Source organism: Artibeus jamaicensis, unplaced genomic scaffold (genome assembly GCF_021234435.1).
Source record: "Artibeus jamaicensis isolate MK-2021 breed Jamaican fruit bat unplaced genomic scaffold, CSHL_Jam_final contig_3126, whole genome shotgun sequence".
NCBI classification, from domain to species: Eukaryota; Metazoa; Chordata; class Mammalia; order Chiroptera; family Phyllostomidae; genus Artibeus; species Artibeus jamaicensis.
In genome coordinates this window covers 6,309,884-6,333,994 of record NW_026521723.1, presented here as the reverse complement: position 1 = coordinate 6,333,994, position 24,111 = coordinate 6,309,884, and the positions used below count along the sequence as shown (strand labels likewise).

General features: G+C 40.7%; 1 protein-coding gene across 1 annotated transcript; it reads right to left on the bottom strand.

Annotated features, from left to right (window-relative positions):
- Positions 1–276: 276 nt before the first annotated feature.
- On the bottom strand, positions 277–15,741 carry HHLA2 (HERV-H LTR-associating 2). Its single transcript, XM_053663025.1, is given in 7 exon segments — positions 277–428; positions 9,787–9,814; positions 9,816–9,934; positions 12,311–12,583; positions 13,845–14,120; positions 14,584–14,624; positions 15,674–15,741. Coding segments are annotated over 7 exon segments (957 nt in total).
- Between the last annotated feature and the right edge of the window lie 8,370 nt (positions 15,742–24,111).

Genomic DNA, 24,111 nt, shown 5'->3' with positions numbered 1-24,111 from the left:
CCCGTCTGTAGGCCACAGCTGGGGCTGACTTCACACACTGAAACGGCCCCGCTCACAAGACGTCCAGGCAGTGATGGGTGGCACAGTGGCTTTGTATGGTGCCAGTTTCACTAACCTGGAGGTACATTTCCAGAATTCCTTTCTCTGTTTGGCTCTGGTTTGGAGTTGGGTGTGGAGAAATTTCTACCAGATTTGAGAAGCAGAAGTGGAAAAGCAGCTCTTTATTTTATGCTCATAAGGTCAGCATACGGCCCCAGGCACTGTGAGAGCTGGCGGTTAGCCCAGGCCAGAGCTGGTGAGCTGCCGGAGATCGGAGATCGGCAGCAGATCCTGGACCCACAGCCCTCCCAGTGCCCAACAGCCTCCCTCATCAGCCCCAGTCTTGGCCAGGCGTGCGTGCGACTCCATGGCAATGGGCTCCAGCTTCTCTTACAGGTCACCCACAGCAGGGACTTTGGAGGCCCTCAGACAGGCATGGATTCCAGCCGACCATCACTCTCCTCACTCCACGTCCAACTCTCCCTCCTGACCACTGGGCACAGCTGACCTAGAACGACTTCAAGCTCAGCAGCAGATGCAGAGGGGGCAGCCTGGCATAGACTTCCTCAGCTGAGTCCCAGTTATGTAAGGCTGAATCCCTATAATAAATCCCTATTTTCTCTCATTCTCATCAGTTTGCCTCTCTGGTCTAACACCGACCTCTACAGGTGGCTCTAAGATTAATTCTGGGCTTCAACAGTGTTGAAGGACTCCAGTTCTTTCTTGTCTGCCATTCTCAATGTGTTGGCTTTGGTCTCTAAATTTGTCCTCATCATCACTGTAGGAGGACCACAGCAGTTGCGAGGATCTCCTCCTCACAGAGTATCCTATGTTTCTTTTTAAAGGTTTTCTTTACAATGGCATCCTTACAACTTCACAGTTTATAAATACCTGTTGCAACACTGTAGCAAATAAGATGAAATAAAACTATGCCCAAGGTATGAGATTATGAAGTTAACACCAGCTGATAGAGAAAATTGGACCCCGTAGCATTCACACACAATTGAGAGTTGATTTTCTTCTGTAAACTATAGGGTTAAAATTTGATTAAGTCACAAAAATCCTGGTTAGGTTTTTCTTTCTTATAAATTGATGATTAAAATTAAGGGAAATAGATCATCAAGTCAGCTGGGCTATCCATTTCTCCTTGCATAAAAATTTATATGGAAATCAAAATTTATTAGAAAACTGATGAATAATATGATGACTGAGCCAAAAGAGTGAATCGAATTATCTTCAGAGCTGGGGTCACTCAGCTATGCAAACCTGGTGTTGGGACCTATAACCCATCTCCAGAGATGTCAGTTCTCCAGTCCATAGGGCCCTTTGCTGTAGGCAGTCTTAGAGATACTAAGATACTTTCTCTTCAGGATGCTAAGACTCAGCATACTAAATCTAGCTGGTTATTCATATAAAACTAGAGTGCAATACCTTAGCAAGTCAATTCCCTGGGTTTCCAGGCTCTGGTTTTTCACCTTTTTGCTTAAGGTGATTTCTGTTCCTACCTGAGCTCTCTCACCCATCATTATTAGCTCATCAGATTTTTGAATCAATTCTAAGTGATAACATTTCTTCCAAATTCTTGGTGGAAACCTCATTGCAGCCTCCTGGGCTGACTGCAGCAAGAAAGTAAATGAATGAGACAATTGTTTTCCAAGTTGAACTGGAATCCAGACATTTATAACCTTGATGCCATTAGGTGGTCAGTGAATGACACTTAGGTCTTGGAGAGTGAACGTAATACTGGGAAAGGGAAAGCTTACACGTCTCTGTAATGGTAGCACTGTGTGGTCATGGAAAGCCATCACCGAATCCAGGTGAGGAAAGGGGAGAGGGAGTTTCTGGGCATTAAGGTCCCTGCGAAGTGTTGTCACAGTCCAGAAATGTTTCATTTCCTGGACAGCCTCGCTCTTCTGAAAGAGCCTACGACCAAGATAAATGGACCCCAAATGGGTGTTTTCATGTCAAGGGCCTTCTTCATCTTATGTATTTAACAATGGTGGTGTTTTCTATGGTTTTAGGGGAGGTAGGACTTTAAGGTATTGTTTGCATCTCTAGTCAGAGATCCGTAACACTGGATCTAAATTAAGGAGTTATGAAGTCTGGGTCTCCTCAATCGACTTTAATTTCCCTGCTGGATGTTCCTGAGTTCTTAACAAGTTTATGCCACTCTTAGCCCTTATTTGTATTCCGATTAATGGAACTCAATACAAGGCATGTAACAAAAAGAAAATATACAATCAGCCATAAATTGTAAGTGAATTATCGGCCTGCAATGAACCCAGCCTGTAAGTGGCTGAAAAAACTATAAAAGGTCAGCAATCTGAGTCTGGGCAGAAACTGGGTATGTTTTCCTTCACTTTATCTTTCTGTACAGTCAATACAATGCCATGTTTCCTTCAGAAGAATAAGTATGTGGTTGTACCCTCATCCATATAGTGTCGTTCTCTACAAATAACAATAGGAGATGAGAAGAGCAACCACTTATTTAAGCGGGTAGAGCCTGTTTAATTACAGACATTGGGAAAAGCCTAATTGTAATTTTTTCTATTATATTATCCTGCAGTCCCTCCCTCCTTGTTTTCTTCTATCAAAGTGTTGAATGACAATATGTGAATCAGTTAAAACTTCAATTTCTTTTTACAGTAGTATTTTTATAAGTGGTTTGATAAAGGAAATGTCTTACCATGTTTTCTTCAATATCGTCATCACTAGCTCTCTCATCTGTAGAGAAAGAACTTTGTTCTACAGGAAAAAAATAACGAAATTAAACAAAACACCTTTGCAAACACTCATTACCCCTTATTCCCACCTTGGAGACAGCGCAGGCTCAGTCGCCGACCACCACAACAGAGCAGAGGTGAGTCAGACGAGCTTTTGGGTTTCCTTAGGCATATAAAAGCTATGCTTGCACTGTTCTGTAGTCGATTAGTGTGCGGTAGCAGTGCATCTAACAAATAAAGTACATGCCTTAATTTAAAAACATTTTATTGCTAAAGAATGGTAACCATCATGAGCTTTTTAGCAAGTGACCATCTTTATCCTGGCGAAGGGTCTTGCCCCAGTAACATCAAAGATCACAGATCACCATGACAAATGTGATAATAATGAGACAGTTTGAAATAGTGGAAGAATTACCAAAATGTAACAGAGACATGAGTGAGCAAATGCTGTTGGGAAAAATGCCACCAATAGACTTGCTTGACAGAGGGTTGCTACAAACCCTGAATTTGCAAAATAAGTAAGTAAATAAGCAAATAAAATAAGCAACCCATGATATCTGCAAAGCACAATACAATGAGGTGTGCCTATGATTATGTTATTAGATTCACCTCAGTTACTCATCCTTTCTTAACTCTCTTTCAACTAACTGCATTTAAAATGCGTTCAGTAAGCAGCAGTAAATTCTTATGGCTCATTCAGGTGCTCCAAAGTGGTGATAAAGCCAATTCACCCAAGTCAGGCATTCCCAAGTCTTTAGGATTGTAGGCCTGATTCCTACTGACTGTTAATGTGAAATAACAGCTGAGGATGTGGTGGTTAAGGCTGAGAATGATGGTTAAGGAAAAAGGAGGACAATGTCATTTCTCAAAAAAGGGCTTTCTTCTGGGCCTTGCTAAAATCTAGGATAATTTATACTTGTCTTAGACTAAGGGTATTTTAAAACAGAGTAATTGAAAAGGTAGTTAAAAGGAAAACATTGGAACCATAGTCGTATAAAACTACAACCAGGGACCTGGAGGTAGGAGACTTTGTGGCTTTTAGTATGACAACTTGAAATACAGTTTCAGCCCATCTAACTACAGAACTACAGAACATTCTTTTTTTAAAAAGTGGCCAATACCCTGACATTGCTTTTTCTCCCTGTCTGTAATTTGTATAGTCTTTAGTATTAAAACTATGGTTGAATAATTGGTCATTATTTTCTAGGACTCCCCTTTTTGTTTTTTGGGGGATTTTTTAATAATTTATTTTTATTATATTTATTTCATTACCATTTGTCCCCCTTATAACCTCCTCACAATCACCACATTGTTGTTCACGTCCATGAGTCCCTTTTCCTTTTTTTTGTTTCGGTCCTTCCACCCGTAAACCCGCCCCACCCGGAGCTGTCAGCTTGCTCTCTTATCTGTGAATCTGTTTCTGTTTGGCTTGTTAGCTCAGCTTGTTCATTAGATTCCAAGTGAGTAAAATTATATGGTACTTGTCTTTCTCTAACTGGCTTATTTCACTTAGCATAATGTTCTCCAGGTCCATCCATGGTGTTGCAAAGGGTAAAATATTATTTTTTTTACAGCCAAGCAATGTTCCATTGTATAAATGCCCCATAGTTATTTTATCCACTCATCTGTTGATGGACACTTGGGCTGCTTCCATATCTTGGTGATTGTAAATAATGCTGCAATGAACATAGAAGTGAATTTGTTCTTTTGAATTAGTGTTTTGAGTTTCTCTGGATAAATTCCCAGAAGTAAAATCATTGGGTCAAAAGGCAGATGCATTTTTAATTTTTTGAGGTATCTCCATACTGCTTTCCACAGTGGTTGCACCGATCTGCATTCCCACCAACAGTGCAAAAGGGTTCCCTTTTCTCCACATCCTCTCCAGCACTTGCTGTTTGTTGATTTATGGATGATAGCCATTTTGACTGGTGTGAGGTGATATCTCATTGTGGTTTTAATTTGCATTTCTCTCATGATTAGTGACATGATTAGTGGCATTTTCATATGTCTATTGGCCATCTGTATGTCTTGCTGAGAGAAGTGTTTACTCATCCAGGCCCTTTGCCTATTTTTTAAATTGGATTGTTTGTTTTTTTGGTGTTGAGTTTTATAAGTTCTTTATAAATTTGGATATTAACCCCTTAGTAGATGTACTAGTGAATATGTTCTCCCATTCCATGGGTTGTCTTTTTATTTTGTTGATGATTTCCTTTGCTTTCCAAAACCTTTTTAATTTGATGTCATCCAATTTGTTTACTTTTGCTTTGTTTCCCTTGCCTGGGGAGATATATCAGATAAAATATTCCTACGAGCACTGTCCAAGATTTTGCTGTCTATTTTCTTCTAGGAATTTCATGGTTTCAGGTCTAACATTTAAGTCTTTAAACCGTCTGACACTGTTTTTGCTGGTACCTCCTGACTATTCTTCCACACTCAGTACGCTTCCTGCCCTTTGCCCTGGGAAGCTGCCCTACATGGGTCCCATGTGCAGGGCATTTCTTTTCTCCGGTTTCTGGTTGGGGTGGAGATCAGAGGGAGGAAAGAGCAAAACTGGGTATTTCTTCTTCCAGCCCCTTCCCTTTAGGGTCATCGTGGCCTGGCTGTGCTCTTCAAGCGAAAGTCACCCTCCTTGCAAAACAGCAGATTGTATGCAACTGTCTCCTTTCAGGTTTGGGGAACTGCTCTTTTTCCTTGTCCTTTCAAGTTTAGTTTCGTTAATGAATCAGTTGCTCCCAGCTCTGGGGGAACACACTGTCTTCTGCGCTCCCCTTTGTACAACAGTTTTGAGTGTGCCGGGTGTCTTCTGTTAGGAACTGATCCATGCATGCTACCAATAAAGAAACAAAATTGTCACTCTTTAGCAGTATGTCACTCTTTCTCCTAGAATTTGAACCTGATCCAATCACAAGTGTCATTATATTAAGTCAAAGGTTACATTTGTGGGATGAACTGTATTGTCTGTGATCTATACCTTTTCTACTTCTGGCCACCTAAGAGATAGGAGTGGCAAGTGAGGGGACTAGCCTGCCTATGACTACAATCACAGGGCTAAAATTGTTGAAACTCTTGCGCATGGTCACTCTTAATATCTTACCTTCAACAACGGCTTCTGCTATGGTCAGATCCTCTAACTTCCACAGGAGTGAAAGGCAGAAAGCAACCAGAGAGAGACATGGGATCGCTTTCAACATCCCATGATGCTCAGAGCCTTCTCAGGGGCATTATGGCATAAGGGGGGGCTGCTTGGGGCCTGGATCTACCTTTGCCACGAGTTAGCATCCTAGGTGGGCTTAGGTCTGTTTCATATACCTGGTTAGCATTTATGCTAATATCTTATATTCCAGTTTCCTAATCTGCAAAATATGGAAATAAGGTTTTTCTAGATCTAATTCTGGTGATAAAAGTGAAGTCTTTTAAGAAGTCCTATGACCATGGCATCTTAATATATCATTTAAATTGCCCCAAGTAGAGTAACACTAATTTGTTGCAGAAAATTTAGAAAAAGTTTTAAACATTTTAAAGGAATTAAAATAAAATGACACATAAAAGAAAATACTATTTTGAGCAGTGGCCACTATACATAAAGCTCAAAGAGAGAGAAAACAGATCCAGGGACGTGAGGAGGCCCATAAAGTGCCTGGGCAGGTGAGTGGGGGAAAGGAGCCACCTCCGTCCCAAAGCAACCACTGGTAAAGCTTTAGGTTATTTCTTTCCAGCTATTTTTTCAATCCCAGATCATTAGAACCATCCTGGACATCATTTTACTACCAGACTTAATTTTTAGACCTTTTTTAGTAAAAACGAAAACTTTAACTAACATGTGATGCCAAATTAATTTACTCATTCCTCGATTATATATTGAAATAGTAGAAAAAGTGGAGTTAACGGCAGCGTGCTGCAGCGAATGTGCTTAATATAGTTTGGTGTGTCTCAGATGATTAAACTCAGAATAAATTCCTAGAATTAGAATAGTTAGGTGGCAGAAGCATAAAGCATTTTAAAAGATTTTGATAGGTTTTACAAGTGACTTTCTGGAAAATTCAGATCTGTTTACATGCCCAGAAGCAGTGTAGGTATGCAGCTGTCTCACGTCAACTTGAATACCCAGGGGCAGAACCAGACCCTCCATGGGATGTTATCTGCGACGAAATGGATGCATCGTCTTGACCTCAGGACTAAGTGCCACCAGAAGCACCGCAAGCACCCAAATCACTGAAGGCAGAATGATTATCCAGGGGGCTGTTCTTTGACTTGGTTCTGAACAAAACAAAGTCTATAAACTGGAAGAAAAATTTCCAAACAATAAAAGAAAATATGTGGGTGGATGGGTAGAACATGCTTACTATTTTTAAAACAAGTTATTTCTGCCTTGCGGGTGGCAGGCAAATTTCATATTAGCAAAAACACTTTTCACAGGGAAAAGACAAGCCTGTCTGGACCAGAGAGTTTTTTAGGAGCATAAACAATACCTCCCAGTCTCCATGTCTCTTTCGTGGGAAACCTCTAAAAGCTATAATTTTAATGAATTTGAGGTTTAGTGAGGGTGAGAGTCGGGAGAGAAAACCTGAGAGGCAATGAGTCTAGTATGCATTTAAGTTTCTATTGTTTTATATTGTGATCAGAGAATTAGCACCCTTTTTACAAAGGGATAATCATGACTACAAACTACCTTCAGTCCAGCGTTCTCCTTGGGAGATAAGGGGACGGTGTAATTCACCCTTGACTTGGAGAAGACGGCTTCCTAGAGAGAGAGTGACAGGGAACACAGAGGTGATGAGAAGACCTAAGAAGGAGCCATGGTCTTGAGTGAGAGGTGACAGGTGACCACAGGGATGATAGTGCTGAAGCTCCTCATGAACAACTGGAGAAGCCTGAACATTTCCATCTACAATTACAGTTACAATTCCACTACAATTCTAGCACCATCTTTGTTGGTGCTAGAATTGTAATTAGCATTAAAGGAAGTAGGGACCCCAGAAGGCAGAAACTTAGACACCTAATGTCACCAAAGTCAGAACCCAATAAACTTGTGAGCTAAGCAAGCATTAGAGCATGAAGCCCAATTCAGGGGGCGGAGGAGAGATTATGGCTATTTTTAAAAATGAACAGCTCTATATATGAATGTCATTTTTATGAACATACTCTTAATGTTTTACAATAAAAAACATTAATCTCTCCACAAATTTGTGTCATTCTGAAATTCTATACCTATGTAAAGGAGCAATTAAGTAGAAATATTAAATTGACTTTCCACATTGTTTTCATATGCATATTTCCCTCCTGACAAAAATCCTGCCAGGTATTGCTTCTTCTTACTTTATCTGTGGCCTTCAGTTCCCCCATCTGTAAAGAGATTTGCCCAAGGTCACATATTGATTCAGCAGCAAAATTTAGCAAGAGTTATTTAATTCCCTCCAATTCACTGAAACTATTATCTAGTAGATCTAGACTCTAGGGATAATAAGCACTCCTGTCTAGACCTCCTTTTCAAATGTTGCAACGTGTCCTGGATAAGGCAGCAAGTGGAAAATTGCAATTCAGACTAGAAAACCACGTTTCCTTGAAAGAGTGATGTGTAAGGGGCCAGTACTATTTGCCCTGTTCTCTTCCCTTCTGGGGTAGCTCACGCTGCAGATGTCTTCCTGGGGGGTAAAAGCTGACCCTCCTCCAGTCTCAACTGGCCAGGGTTTGCTCAGGAATGAGAGGTTCTAAAAAGCTTGTTTTCCATATTATCAGAGACAGATTGGTCTTGAGGCTTCACATTGTGTAAACTAAGAGTTAGAGCTCTGGTTAGAAAGATGGGCCAAATGCGGTCTGCAGACCATTTCTTCCTGATTATTTCACTATACCCTGAAATGAATCCAACATGAAGCAACATTAAAAAAATAGGATGCAGAGCGCGGGCCTGCGAATCAGACAGTTGCGGTTCGATTCCCAGTCAGGGCACATGCCTGGGTTGCAGACCAGTTCCCTGCAGGCCAGTTCCCAGCAGGGGACGCACGAAAGGCAACCACACATTGATGTTTCTCTCTCTCTCTCTCCTTCCCTTCTCCTCTAAAGATAAATAAATAAAATATTTTTAAAAAAATAGGATGCAAGCTTAACTGTATTTTACATGAAAAACATTCCTATTTGGGAGAAAAGTAGGAGCTTCAAATACACTTCAGTCTTCAGTACTCTCAAAGGAGGAGTTATCACTTGGTGCCTAGAGGGTTCTCTGCGTTCCAAGACCACGTAACCGAAGGACAGTGCTCTCTTCTTATTTCACTACATAAAATCACCAAACCTCCAAATATGTTATTCCTACTAATTCTCACAGCTAGCATGATATGACAGAAATATTTCTAAACCGTATTTCCCTGACTCAAATAGCTTTAATAAAGAATAGAAAGAGAGATGACATGGTCTCCCATGATATCAGGTTGATGGTTTATGGGTGAGGGGACTAGCCGACTCACCTAGAAAGCCAACTTCACAGGTACACACTCCACGACTGGAAATATTTTAAATTGTTAGTTTTGGCATTTAGCTATCAATAGAGGTAAAAATTAGCCGAGTCAGGCATATACCTAGTATGTCAAATGTCTTTTGGTGGCTCTGTGTACCAGGTTCATGGACTATGCTTGCCCAGCACCCAGCAGAGCCCCAGTCCCAACTTCCCACTGTGCCTACAATCTCAGCTCCTGGACCCTGAGGCCCACAGTGGAGACAGCAGTAAACAGGATTTCAATATGCTCAGCTCACAGGCTCACAAAACATGTATGTTCCCTCTTAATTTCTGAAGCTCTGAAACCCTAAAAAGGAAATCTTATGGAAGTTGTTTTTTCAATGCAGGACTTTTGTGCGGTTGAAGTAAGGAGGTTGTTTGCCATCTTGACCAGAGGTATCCCTGTAGCAAACATTTTCAGAAATACTAATCAAAGGTATTCTTTAAATGCCAACCTGATTTCCCTATTTGCAATTCACAATTTCTGCTGTTATAGCCTAAACCCATTATCCAAGCCTACTTGTATTGATAACTTACCTATATGCAGTGTTTGAAAGGTGAGCACAAGTGTATTTGCTTGAAGAAATATTGCATAAATATTCCTCACTGTCTAAGGGACTAAGATTCCTCAAAGCAAAAAGAAAAAGAAAATCACTCTGGTTTATTAGCTCTTCATTCCATGAAAGTCAGGGTTCATTGATAATTATATTTTGGGGGAATGCTCAGAAAGTAAGCCAGGCTGGTGGAAATGCCACTTTCCACTCTGGACCAAGTGACTATGAGATCTTCATAGTAGGAATGATATTTTCCTATCATTCAGTAGGAAAATATAGTTTGCAACTTCACATCAGAGTAAAATGCTTTCTCTTATGCTTTTCACAAAGGCCATCGAACAACAGGACAGAAAAGGAAACATCAATGAGTATAAAATTTTCAAATGAATTTTCAGAGGAACACTTAGAAATGCATTTAGAAATATCATTGTGGAGTTTCTGTAAAGAAAATGTTTACCAGCACTATTTTCAATACTCCCACAAAAGTTAAGTTGAGGCCTTCGAGGCAGCCTAAGCTTGGACCAGGGAGGGAGCTGATACCGCTTGGGCTTTAACTCCTGCATTCTGACAGTGAGCACCCAAGCATGGGCACCTGATATTGACATTGCTACCAGTTACTGACCAGTCAAGTCAGTTCTGCTTCCGTGGACCTAGCAGTGCTGGTCTTCCCTAGGACGCCCCTCTTGTCACTCTACCTACTCCCTAGTTGTCTGTTACTTATGGTCGCAATTGGTTCTTAATCTCTTTCTAGACAAAGTGTCATTTCTTACACATAAGAAGAACATTTTGAAGTGTTTATAAATAATCACCCACTGGACTGAGCTCTTTCAGAGCAGGGATAGTGCTGGGCATTCTCAGCCTGCCCCGGATCAGCGCTATCTTGTCCTTCCTGTTCTATAGCTCTGCAGGCCAGCTTCTAGGGACTGGCCTAGACTGTTCTTTCTGGCCTTAGACTCGCCTACTATTTAGTCCACCTGGGAGAGAATATGCCAAAGTAAACCATCTAAAATTCAAGTCTAGGAGGTTTCTGATGCTTCTCATCCTTCTTCAGCTCCTCGCTACCTCCAGGACCCCATTCAAGCTCCTTTGCAAGGAGCAGTAGGCCTCTCATCCGGTCTTTGCCCTCCTCTCCAGGTTTATCTCTGGATAATTTAGCCTGACAGTCAACAGCATAAACTTTCATAAACCCAGTGATATTTACTCCTCTGTTCTTTTGCACATAATGCATTTTTTTAAACCTGAAATGCCTATGTTTCCTGGAATTTCCTACAACTCTTTAAAAATTCTTCTCTCAGGCAACTTTCTTAAGCATGTATTCTTCACTCCAGTCATACCCAACCACAGTGAACAGAATTAATAATGTACCCTTCCTCACTCAGTTTTTTTATATATATTACACTGGATGCTGCAGATCCAGAAAATAAGAATTCATGTTCTTAAGTTCATGGTCAGAGAGCAATGACCCCTAGTTAGCACATTACGGCTCCTCAGCAAGATGACAGTACAGAGCCCAAGGACCTGTTGGTGCTCCGTTCTGAATAAACGTGAGGAAATACAATTTCTCATAGAAAATATTTACAATTTAATAGTAACATTTTCGTTGTTTCCCATGTTTCCACCACTGCCTGGCTGATGAAAAGTGGACATTGGCTGGCCATGCCTTTAGCACTCAAATCATGTATGGGTGTGAATCGCTTCTAACTTCAGTCTCCTTAGTGGGCATTTTGAAAATATGAGACTCAGCAGAAGGCAAAAATTGGTAGCTAATCTCCACTTTCCTTGCATAATGGAAATTTACAGAAGAATCTTGTTTTGCTCCTAACAAAAACAATATTTTCCCCTGGAATTGGGTAAACAGTGCCAAGTACACTTTTGTTCTTAATTTTCCTTAAACACTTCATTATAGATACAGAGATTGGTCAGAGTTTGGGTTTGTTCAAAGGAATGAGAGGAAGGAGTATGAAAACGGCCCATGAAATGATACAGGTGTTCATAAAGATGGCTGGGCTGGGACTACATGAAGAAACTAAAGAGGAAGCAATAATATTAATTAGTTAATTTTTGTTTAGTTGAAAGATTGGCAAGAATCAAAGGTCGTGACCTGATAATACATAAGCATTCTTTCTGCTCTGATCTTTTGAAGTACAATGCTAGTGGGAAATCCTCTATAGAGAATGAACTCTAGAGAAATACAGGAGTACTTATGAATAGATTTGCTACTGTCCATATGTTTTCCCTCAACTCATAAACACCTAGGAAGGTGAGAATTACTTCCATTTCATTAAGGAGGAACTAATGCTCAGAAGTAAAAATGATTGCTTATCATTTTTAGCAATCCTTACTAACTTAAAGTAAAGATTGCTATACAGCTAGTAAATCCTATACAGCTAGTAAATAGTAGACCTGGGACTCTAGTCCCAGCCTTCTGACAGCCATGGATGTATTTTCTTTCTTTTCTGTCCCCTTCTTTCCCTGTAAATCAGCCCTGTTCCCCCGCCCACTCTGACCTAGCACATACACACAGACAGCCCTATTTTTCATTGTCCATCTCCCCATCCATGTTTGCTTCGGCATTGGATTTTCAATGGCACATTTATAAGATAAATTGGATCCTGTGATATTTACTCTACCATTAGATAAAGGATCGAAAGATTCAATTTCTTCCAGAGTGCTGGCAGAGATAGGTGTATTGTCCACTTTCTGTGTGATAACTGGATGAAGATAAACACTTAACGTGCCACATATGAAGGAGCTGTTTGCGTCCCTCTCTTCATACTTCACTACAGTGTGACAAAAGTGATGGGAGTGAAAGAAGGACACATAAGGAATGGTCATCACTAGCTTCTTTTTAGGTTATTTGTGCAGAGCATTTATTGTTTCAGTACCCATGAAAGAAAAAGCTAAGCTTTATGGGCAAAATTTGGCAGTTACTGAAATCAAAAGCAACACAAAAACTGTAGAACCTTAAGATAGTGTGTGGTTATCTACAAGTGAAAAAAGGGGATTTGTGGATGGATATAGAGCAACTAACAATCTCAATTCTCCAGGAAGAATATTAGAAAGAAGTCAAATGGCCTCACTGAGCAACCAAGTGTGTGTGTTAGGTCTATAAACCAGAGCTCATGCAACATTTCATATTCTTCAGGTACTGACTCAGTCTTTTTGATACTGTTTACATATAATTCTTCGACTTCTGAGTCCAGGTCTGAAACAACTACATAGGACACGGGGAGAAGGAACAGTGCAGGATAAAACAAGCATTGGAAAATGCCCTTTCACCCCATAAATAAATGAATAGTAAATACAATCAATATAGACAAGAGATACTGTTGACTCTTGAACAACGTACCTATAAACTGCATGGTTCTATTTATATGCGAATATTTTCAATTGCCCTGCATGATTCAAACCCACATTATTTAAGGGTCACGTGGCCATTGGGAATTCACGTGTGGGAAGGGCTGACTTAAGTTTTAGGCAGATTTTCAACTGCGTGGGGGGTCATCACTCTAATCCCTGTGTTCTCCAAGGGTCAACAGTATATAATGTTAAAATTAGGTCCATTAAGAAAACAGAAAAATGTAATTTAACTCAATGATCCAAAATTTTTAAGCCATCATATTGGCATAAATTTTTCCAATTGATGATACTAAGTGCTGATAAGACTAAGGGAAAAATGGATGCTCTTCCACTGCTGGTGGAAATAATGTGTTAAAATCTTATGTCTGATACTTTTTCCAAATCATTTTCCTGTATTAAGCATAAGAATATTCATCACAAAAGTTTTTTTGTAATGTAAAACACCAGAAATGCTTGCATACCTTCCAGTGGGGGAATGGGTGTATCAGTTACAGCCTGTCTGTACTATAAGATACTATTCATTAAAAATGATGTAGATCTATAAGTTTTGCCATAGAAGAAAGCCCATAGCCTGTCAAATTAAGAAAGACACTTCAGAAAAACATGGAATGATATCATTGTTATGTTTTATCAGCCTCACGTGCATGTATCCCTCCCACCTTTAGTAGCACTTCAGGATGCTTCTAGCTGCTGTTCCCACATAGCACATATCAGTTCCTTCATCTAGAAGGCTTAGTCTTCTGAAAGGTAGGGTGGCATTCCCACTGTGAATTTCATGGTGGAAGAGCATGCACTGTTTGCAGTATCTGGGATCTTGCTTCTACAAATGGTCACTGTCTTTGTAGTATGTGTAAACATTATCTTGATTCCTCCAGTGAATTACGACTTTGGGTCCATTTTCAAACAAGCAAGGGACAATTATATCTTTATCAAGTCTTCCAAGTGAGTATTTGCTCACTCATTGTGATTGAAGAAAGCTGGGAAGATTGTATATAAAAGTCAAGAGCAGTTATGAAGAGAACTAGTGATGATGCTTATTAAGGATTATCAGAAGTGCTATCTTAGGTCGGCGGCCTATACACATCATCAAGAACCTTTGTTAGTCTAATCACTAGAAACCGCCCATGAAGCCCTGTGTTTGAGTTACTGCTATTTTAATTGAATATCTGTTTGATTCATTGTAGCTGTGAGAATTGGCAATAGCCTAAAGCACAGAAACACTAGTTTGATCAATAATCTCATCTCTCCTCTGATTCTGGACAGCTATAGTTATTGGAAATTATGTATATTATGTAATAAAAGACTCCTGTTGATTTTTATTCCCTGAGAACACTCACTTTTAACACCTACTGTAACATAACAAATTAGCTTATCCAGCTAGCTAGAGCCGGCAAGCCCTAAAAGATTAGAGCAAACTTACCTTGGTTGGGCCAGGTAATATTTGAGCCTATGGAGGACAATCTGTGTGGAAAGGTGTTAGGAATATGCAGACATTAGTTTCAAGTGAGGAAACACATGGGCAGGAGGAGCCCAAAAGGAGGAATGAAGTGATTCACTTCTTTCAGCTTTAGGCCCACTCTCAGGATATCCCATGAGTTACTCGGAACTAGTTAATAACTATTGTTCTGAACATAAATGTGGGAGTTTAATCCTACACTTTGGAAGCTAACTTTAGAAAACAAATGGATGTATTAAAAGCAGGGACTTTTGCTAAGAAAATATACTTAGCCACTTCATAATTATTGAAGGCAGCATCCAAATTCTTTGAACATTTCACAGCACATGTTAAGCAGACCGTGTGCCCTCTGTATGAATTCTGTGATAGTAAGACTGAAAAGGAACTTTTCTCATGGACAGTGTAGTAAGCACCTTTGTAGCTTGCCCAAGGCCAACCACGAGGGGGAAACTGGGTGCTCACGTGGCCCTGGCACAAGGTCTTTTCCTCTGCCTCCTCCCCTGGGGCCGTTTCCACTCGGCTATGTCCTACCTCTCTTCCTCAGGGAGAGTTCGTTTACTTCTGTGCAAAGTGTTGGAGGGATGTGGTTTTGTATGGAGAGAAAGGCATGGAAAGATGGGATGGAAAAGCAGTGGTTTTCTTGACTTCCCTAACTGTTCTACTAAACACCTCTAATATTTTATCAGTTAATTAAAAATTCCTGTCACAGGACCTAGCAAACCTGATAATGCCTTCCGTTAAGTGTTGAATAAGTACTAAGCTTACACTTAAAAAAAAAAAAAATCAATCAACCAATCAATCAAACTTGCCCTTCTAGTGATTTTCTATCCGGTAGCAGATAACAGAAAGAGTCTTAATCAGAAAAGACAAGAGAAAATATGGTGTTTGATCTTCATGCAAACTTCCAGTCTCTTCCTCATTTCTCATTAACTGATCTTTCAGAAAAGTTCACAATGTTATGGCTTCAGAGGCAACAGCCCCTGACACTGTGTGCTTGCACTCCATTCTAATGATACAAATAGCTAATGCTCGGGTGTGTTATAAAGGAACTTACCCTGAGATCCGCTTAGAGATGTTACAAGGCTGACGAAGACAGACGGCACACACTGCCTGTGCCTTCATGTCTTGTGGAGGTCATGTCAGTTATCCTATCAAAAAGAAGCAAAATATGCATTGCATGGATGTTAAGAGCAGACAGGAATTGAAAAAGGAAATGTCTGACTATAGTAGATGAATAAAATATGCTATATCCAAAGAAATAATTCTCCTACAGCCATTAAAGATGATATTGTGAAAGACAGTTCAGTAGCATGGAAGTAAGTTCTTAATGTTACAGGAAAAAATTAGATTACAATGCAACTTTCAAGTTGTACAGTCCCTTTTTAAAACACACATTTATGCATGTAGGAGACTGACATGACATATCACTAAGTGTACACTAGCATGTTAGCTCTGCAGAGCAGGTTCTGCATCTGAAGCAGCGCCTGCTGTATGAAAGGTACTGAAAAACGGCAGTTGAGGGAATGATGATTTGGTATATGTCCAACAGTGGTTCTCTGGATAATAATTTTTGTCTGTATTTTTAAAGCTTTCTACAATGGACATGTAGTGCTTTTATAGTAAATACACTAAAACCAAATTCAATGAAATATCAAATGCCAATATTGTTAACTATGGTGCTATTTATAATCACACATATAAAAGGCAGTTAAAAACTGGAAACATTCTTAAATATCCAATAATAGTGCAAATCATAAGGCAGCCATCAAAGTCATGTTTACAAAGGGTATTTCAAAAACTTTAAAATGTGGCCCTGGCCAGGTGGCTCAGTTGGTTAAAGCATCGCCCTGTACACCTAAAGGTCGTGGGTTTGATTCCCAGTCAGGACACATAGCTAGTGGCAAGTTCCATTCTTGTTGGGGTGTACACAGGAGGCAACTCACTGATGTCTCTCTCTCTCTCTCTCTCAAATCAATAATATAATATTCCTGGATGAGAATTTTTTTAAAATTCCAAAGTGTAAACATTTTTTAGAAAATTTAAAAAGTAAGAAAATACGGATGGAAAAAAGTTTACACACAATATAATTTCAAGTAAGTAAAGTACAACTTATTTTCTCTGGTGATATGATAATGGGTAATTTTCACTCTTTAAAAAATCTTGTTGAAAAAATAGCATAGTTTTAAATACTTCTCAAAGAAAATTTTAAGGAAATCACTTGTAAGCACTACCATTACAAGGTTGTATTATAGGATATGCAATTTAAAAATGATTAAAAGTATTCGGACTTCCGCCAAGATGGAGGCGTAGGTGGAAGCACTGCACCTTCTCGCACAACTAAGTTTAAAAACAACAAAATTTTAGCAACAAAACGCAGCCAAACCACAGAAAATTGAACTACACAGAAGTCTGACAATAATGAACCCTTCAGCCAAACCAGTAAGAGGGGCAGAGCCAGCAGCAGAGCGGGGTCTGGCAGGAAAGATCCATTGGACCTACCCAGGCTCACTACCCAGGTGTGCCAGCAGCTGTGGGCGGATCCCAGGTGTGGAGAAGCAGGTGGACCCACTGAGGGTGCAAGGTGGTGGACCCACTGAGGACTGATCGTGGTCACACATTTGCGTGCAGATAAACCGGTAAAGGAGCGAGGAGTGAGACGGAGGTGCAGGCCCCAGTGGCAGGAAGTGGCAGAGGGAACTGCCGTTGTCCTCTCTGACCCCGCCCCCACATACAGCATCACAAACCAGTGACCTGGGTGGCCCCGCCCTGGTGAACAACTAAGGCTCCACTCCTTATACGTAATAGGCATGAACAGATCAAAACATGGCTCAAGAACAACTCAGAGCCTCAGAGCCAATAAATCTAAGCGATGAAGAAATAGCTAAACTTTCAGATGCACAGTTCAAAACACTGGTGATCAGGATGCTCCCAGAACTGGTTGATTTTAGTCACAAATTAGAGGAACATATGAAGGCTAAACTAATTGAAGTGAATGGAAATACACAGGAAACCAATAGTAATGGAAAGGAAACTGGGACTCAAATCAAAGGAGTGGACCAGAAGGAGGAAAAAAGTGACCAAACAGAAAAGGATGAAGAAACAAGAATTCAAAAAAATGAGGAGAGGCTTAGAAACCTTCAGGACATCTTTAAACATTCCAACATCTGAATTATAGGGGTACCAGAAGGGGGAAAGGCACAGCCACCAGTGGAAAACTTATTTGAACAAATAATAAAAGGAGAACTTTCCAATCTGGCAAAAGCAGTAGACTTCCAGGAAGTCCAGGAAGCTCAGAGAGTTCCAAAGAAGCTGGACCCAAGGAGGAACACACCAAGGCACATCATCATGACATTAGCCAAGATGAAAATGAAGGAGAGAATCCTAGAAGCAGCAAGAGATAAGGGACAGTCACCTACAAAGGAGTTCCCATCAGACTGTCAGCGGATTTCTCAAGAGACCTTACAGGCAAGAAGGGGCTGGAAAGAAGTATTCCAAGTCCTGAAATCCAAAGACCTACATCCAAGATTGATCTATCCAGCAAAGCTTTCATTTAGAATGGAAGGACAAATAAAGTGCTTCTCAGATAAGATCAAATTCAAGAAGTTCATCATCGCCAAGCCCATATTATATGAAATGTTAAAGGGACTAATCTAAGAAAAAAAGATAAAAAAGATGAACAGTGAAAGGACAGCAAACTCACAGTTATTAAGAACCACACCTAAAACAAAAGCAAAGTAAGAGGACAGCTAGATCAGGAGCAGAACCATAGAAATGAAGATCACATGGAGGGTTAGCAACAGGGGAGTGGGAGAAGGAGAAAGGGGGAGAAGGTACAGAGAATAAGTAGCATAGATAGTAGGTAGAAAATAGATGGGGGGGAAGAATAGTATGGAAAACACAGCATCTAAAGAACTTGAGACATGTGGTCATAAACTAAAGGGGGGGAATGGTGGGGGAGGGGTGTGCAGGGTGGAGGGGAATGAAGGGGGGAGATAGAACAACTGTAATGGCATAATTAATAAAATATATTTAAAAAAAGAATGATTAAAAGTATTCTAAAAATTAGATTCCTTCATCACATTTAATCTGGTAGGTTAATAATTTATTCTTTCATTTTAAATAGTAGAAAAATAATTGGAATAAACCCCTGAAAGAGCACCTTTTTAACATGGCTATAAATTTTCTGTTATAGTTGTATCTATGTAAAAATTAGAAAATCAACACAAACATTAAAATATGATTATAGAAAATATTTGCAATATAACAAAGTTATCACTCCAATAGCTTTCATCTTTCTCAGAGCAATAGCTAAAAAGCTTGATAAAGTAAAATCGTGTATAATAGCATTACTTATGAAAATAAGACTTTATATTTCTTTCTATAAATGTATTTGCATGCATAATAAATGAAAAGATATATTACAATGATTATCTCTGAATACTAAGATTATAAGTAATCATTAAACTAATTTCCTACTGTGAACATGTGTTAATAAGTTTTTTTTTAACTTTATAGGCTGTTTAAAAAAAGTTAAGTTTTAATCACTCTTTTTCCAAGCAAAACTGCATTCAAATTCACCTTGTTTAATATAAGTTTAGGGGATTTCATGTTCACTATTATAAGTTCACCTTCCCATTCTCCACAGTGACTCCAATATTTGCTACTTTTTCTTGAGACTTACAGCGTCCCATTTTCCCATCTCCATTTTAGCTGATGCTCTTGCTTCACTAATTAGTTACAATTAATTATGGATACTCCTTCGTCCCCCTACTGCCACATTCAACCACCTCTTTAATAGCTATGTCAACTCTTTCTGCCTCCTCTTCTCCAAGCCAGATGCTTCACATTTGCTCTTCATCTCACATTTTTTTTGCATCCAGCAATTTGCCGCTGCAGTTATATCCTGTCTCTATTGTAGCATCAGGTTCCCTCTCTTTGCCAGACCGATCCCATGAGCATAAACACTCCAGTGCGCCCCCTCTTAAGAATGTGAGGAAAAAAACATTATTTTCCTCTAACTCTTGATTAGCTAACCATCTATTTCTCAGCTCAATTAACTTCTTAAAATAATTGCTTAAACAGCCATCTCTATCTCCTCTTAATCATCTCCCCTCAATCTACTCTGGGCCTCTGTCTGCAGGGCACATCATAAACTTCCCTTGTCAGTGTGATCAGTAACTTCCATATTGCTCCAAACAGTGGACACAGTTTGTTCTTAATCGTGTCCATCTCACAGCAGTATTCAACATAACCAGCTGTTACCTTCCTCTAGAAGATTCTTCTCTTCATCGCTAGACCGCTGCGTTCTTCTAGTTTTTCCTCCCTTGCTGCTGCTCCCCTTGAGTCCCTCCCTGGGCCTCCTCCCAGGCTTGCCCTCTTTATGTGGAAATATGGATGTTCGCTGGCTTCATATTTTCTCTGTCCTCTCTCCCCTTCTTCCATGACTCAGAAATGCCAGCTGTATGCCAAGGATTCTCCAAGTTTTCTACTGAGTCAAGTCATATATTCAACAACCCATTTGGCCTGTTCATTCAGATGCCTTATAGGCATCATCGAAGTAACACGAACCCTTGTTTCCACCTCATTCCCTTCACCATAGCTCCCTGCCTCACCCCAAATATGACAGTGAAAAGTACTCCTCCTCTCGTCTTCATCTCAATAAGTGATACCAAGTCCTCCCAGTTGCTTAGGCCAGAGACTTAGAAATCAGCCTTGACTCTTCCTTTCCCTCATGTCCCATATCTAATTCACCAATCAGTCCCTTTTTGCTAATGGATTAAATAAAACTACAAGTCGACCAATACCATCCTACTCCAAAGTCACTATCACCTCTTACCTCAACTTCTGAAATAGACATCGGGCTGGTGACCCTTTTCTTCTCTTGCCTCCTTCCAATCCACTGGCAACACAGTTGCCAAGGGTAGTATTTTTAAACCATAAATCATCCTCTGACATCTTCGTAATTAAATCCCTCGAGTGGCCTCCCACCACACTCAGATCCACATTTTTAATCCCAGCCTACCAAGCCTTTTGAGCTCTGGCTCCTGGCCCTGCCTACCCCTCCAGCTTCTCCCAGAACAGCCCACCACAAACCTTCCAAAAGCTCGGTGAACACAATTCAAGGGTCGGGATGAATATAAGCCAAATATTAGGCCCTTGAGAACTATATAATTCACGTCTTTTGAATAAAACGACAAATTACAGTAACCCATTTATCAAAGATAAAGTACTATGAATAAAGAAAACCCATACTCAACCTCTTCTGCACAAACTCTGGATTTAGCACTGTTGAAATCATTTCAGCATTCAGCTAAGTGAGGCAGTTAATGAGTATTTGGCCCTATTTTTATGCCTAAGTTTTATTTTTAGACATTGATTTTCTTCCCCAAAAGCAGCAGAAATCTTCTACCTTGGATTACACTGAACTTACTCAAGTTGCAATCAGCACCCTTACAAAAGGGTTCAAATATTAGGAGCATCTTGTTCTGGTACATTTTGGCTGGATTCCAGTTGTGGAGGGGGGGGTGCAAAGAAAGTCGGCCTTTGTAACAGAACACAGCAAAAAGAAATCCAGAGGCTAAGACCAATCAGACAGAAAAGAAAACTGAGGTCATTCTCCATATAACAGAGGACAGAACGGTTTACCCTGCACCCATCTTAATAGCTATAGACCAAGTTCACTGTGGCCATGAGCGCTATTGTGGCAATGATGACAACATCCCTTGTGTTCAGGTCAGATTCTCTAGCCTGCCCATCAGTAGCACTCAAAACTCGTTCTGGTCTTATAACTGCTGGCCTAGAGGTGATGAGAGCCACACTTGAAGTCAATTCAGTTTTTCAAAAACAGGACTGTTTCACATCGCTTGCATCATGCCGGTTCAGTGATGAATTACTTCGGGGAAAGCAGCTTTCAGGCTACTGCATTCTCTGCACCATGTTTACATTCACTGACTCTCCTCGGTGTGCATGGCACCAAGCCCATTTTTTATTATAACAAAAGAAAAACTCTGTGTAGCATCCTGGGGATTTCTCTTTGGCATCCACTTAGGTTTTAATAGAATTGACTTTGTTTAGATAGAAAAAGAACAAGAGAACAATTTGAGGATCATTTTCACTTTACTCAAAAAAATCTCCCCTGATGTTCTACAGTGAAAATCTGCCACTTCAGAATTGATATATGGGGTTGAAACTTTGAATTCTAGGGGTACGATGTTGCTTCAGGCTGGGTTTTGGGGGGATGGGGAGCAGTTTTTCTTTGTTTGGAACTGGGTTAAAAGATGTGTGAATACATCTTGGATGGGATGTAGAGGCAGAGTGGCAGGGCAGCCACAGTGCAGGAAAAGGAGAAGCGAAACAAGGAAGAAAAAGAAGCAGGTGCTAGCTGGTTTTTGCCCTGCTGGCTGACATTTTAGAACAGGAAGCAGAGCCCCTCGCCTGGCCACAAGGGACCATCTCCAGGCATCCTCTATAGAACCACAGCGCCACAGAACAACCATCCGAGGAACAGAGCAAAAGAAATTTTCCTGTAGGTTTTCTCCACTGGTCAAAGTCTTCCCCATGGGGCTTAACTCCCATGTCCTTCCTGGTTGTGCACCTGGCCCCTTGGGACAGCCACGGAGAAGGCCAGATGTCACGCCTCAAGGGTCTGGAAATACAGGGTAGCAGAAACCACAGCATCCGTGAGTGTCCTTGGGTCGCATCAGGACCCTGCAGCTGTTGCACCTGCCCTGTGGTGGGTGCAGTGGCGGACACGCTGAAGTCACCTCCCCAGGGAAGGCAAAGCCAGCTGCTCAGATTTGGAAATGAGGCAAGGGCTCTCTTTGTCCAACCAGTTGGGGGACCAGGAAACAGGTGAGGCCAAGAAAATCTGGAGAGGCTCATAAATTGGGTCGAACAAAAGTAGCTATTTCAAAAATGCCACATATTTTCCATCTGATATTTTGTATATTAGCCGACAATTTAACACCTGCCTCAGATCCCCTGCGATTGATCGCTTTTATCAGTTCATGTGTGCATTGCTCAGCTACTGCTACCTCCTCCCATGACTGCAGCCTTCTTCTGAAGATTGCCCTTAGGTGATGGAAGCTGTGGTTCTGGAAGTTTCAGTCCTTCCCACTGCCTGCCCCAGTGGTGGCTTCAAGGCAAGAGACAGTCCGTGGTTTAGAGGCCCCCTGGGAATAAGGCGGAGACTTCACCCGGGGCCACACCCTCACTTAGCTTCAACCTCTGCCCCACCCTGTTTCCCACACTTCCTTATAGGTTTCTCCTGAAAACACCCTGTCTTGCTTGTCCACAAATCCTCATCTACGGTGGGCTCGGTCCTTAGAAGCAGAGCCCGAGACAAAGTATGTATATAGGAAACCACGTTATGCAGCAGGGACCAGGGTCTACTGTGCCTTCATGGGCCATTTTCCAGTTCCAGCTTCTGTCTCAAAATGTTTCTTCCTGCCAAAAGGACAGATTATGTAATCCTCCTCAATAATGCTCTATACAAGATAGAATATAGCTGAACAGGAAGTTTTTGTTTGTTTTGTTTTAGCAAGAACTCGAAAAGCCAAGACAACAGACAAGAGAAAATGCTAGGGGTAACAGGACAGGTGGCAGGAAATTTGTTGAGCACATAAAGTCAGGGAGCAGTTGAGCAAGATTCCATTAAGTGACATGAGTTTTGCACACATGCAGGTGTAAGGCCAAGGCCTTCTGAAAACAGTGACCCGTCCCTCTGGGAGGCAGCGGCAGGGGCCCACGGCATGACAGAGGCCTCTGGGAAGCTAGTTGGCTGTGTTCGCGTGCTTCTACTTTCATCCATTCAGTGTGTAATCACAATAAGCAGTTTTAACTAACGTTATGGTAATTGATTAAATCGGAGGACCAAGCTCGGTGTTTCTCCAACAACTAAGTTGAGTAAGATGAATGCTTTGGAAAGGCTAAATAAAAGCAAGGTACAAAGAAGGAGGGAAGAAATTTTTGGTATTGGATTAGGTATGGGAGAGACAATAGTAGGAGCCTGAAAGCAAGTTGTAAAGGTCTAGAAGGAGTTGGGCTCTTTTGTAACAATTTAAATGCAAAGTTCTCTGGGTGCCTTCAAGAAACAAAAGCTGGAAATACTGGCTGGTGCATTATTGATGTAGTCTGCACAAGAAAGATAACTCAGAAAATCAGACAGCGGGCTCCATGCTCAGGACAAAGGCCTGATGCTCTCCGCTCAGAAAATGAGAAAATAGAGGGACGTTTGCATATTTCAATTTTAAAAACATTCAAAATATATCATTTGGATACCTTTTTAAAAAAATCCTACCAACTACTGGCCTAATTTTGTCAGATATAAGGATTTTGACTAAAGTAATGAAAGCCCTGAAATATGGTGAATTTTCACCACACATAATGGGAAACAAGTTTAACAGACGAGGAGCAGCAGGACGTGGAGGTCAAAGAATCTGAGCTCTGCTACAATGAGGAGCGGAAGGCTTCCTTATGTTGGGTTAGATCTAT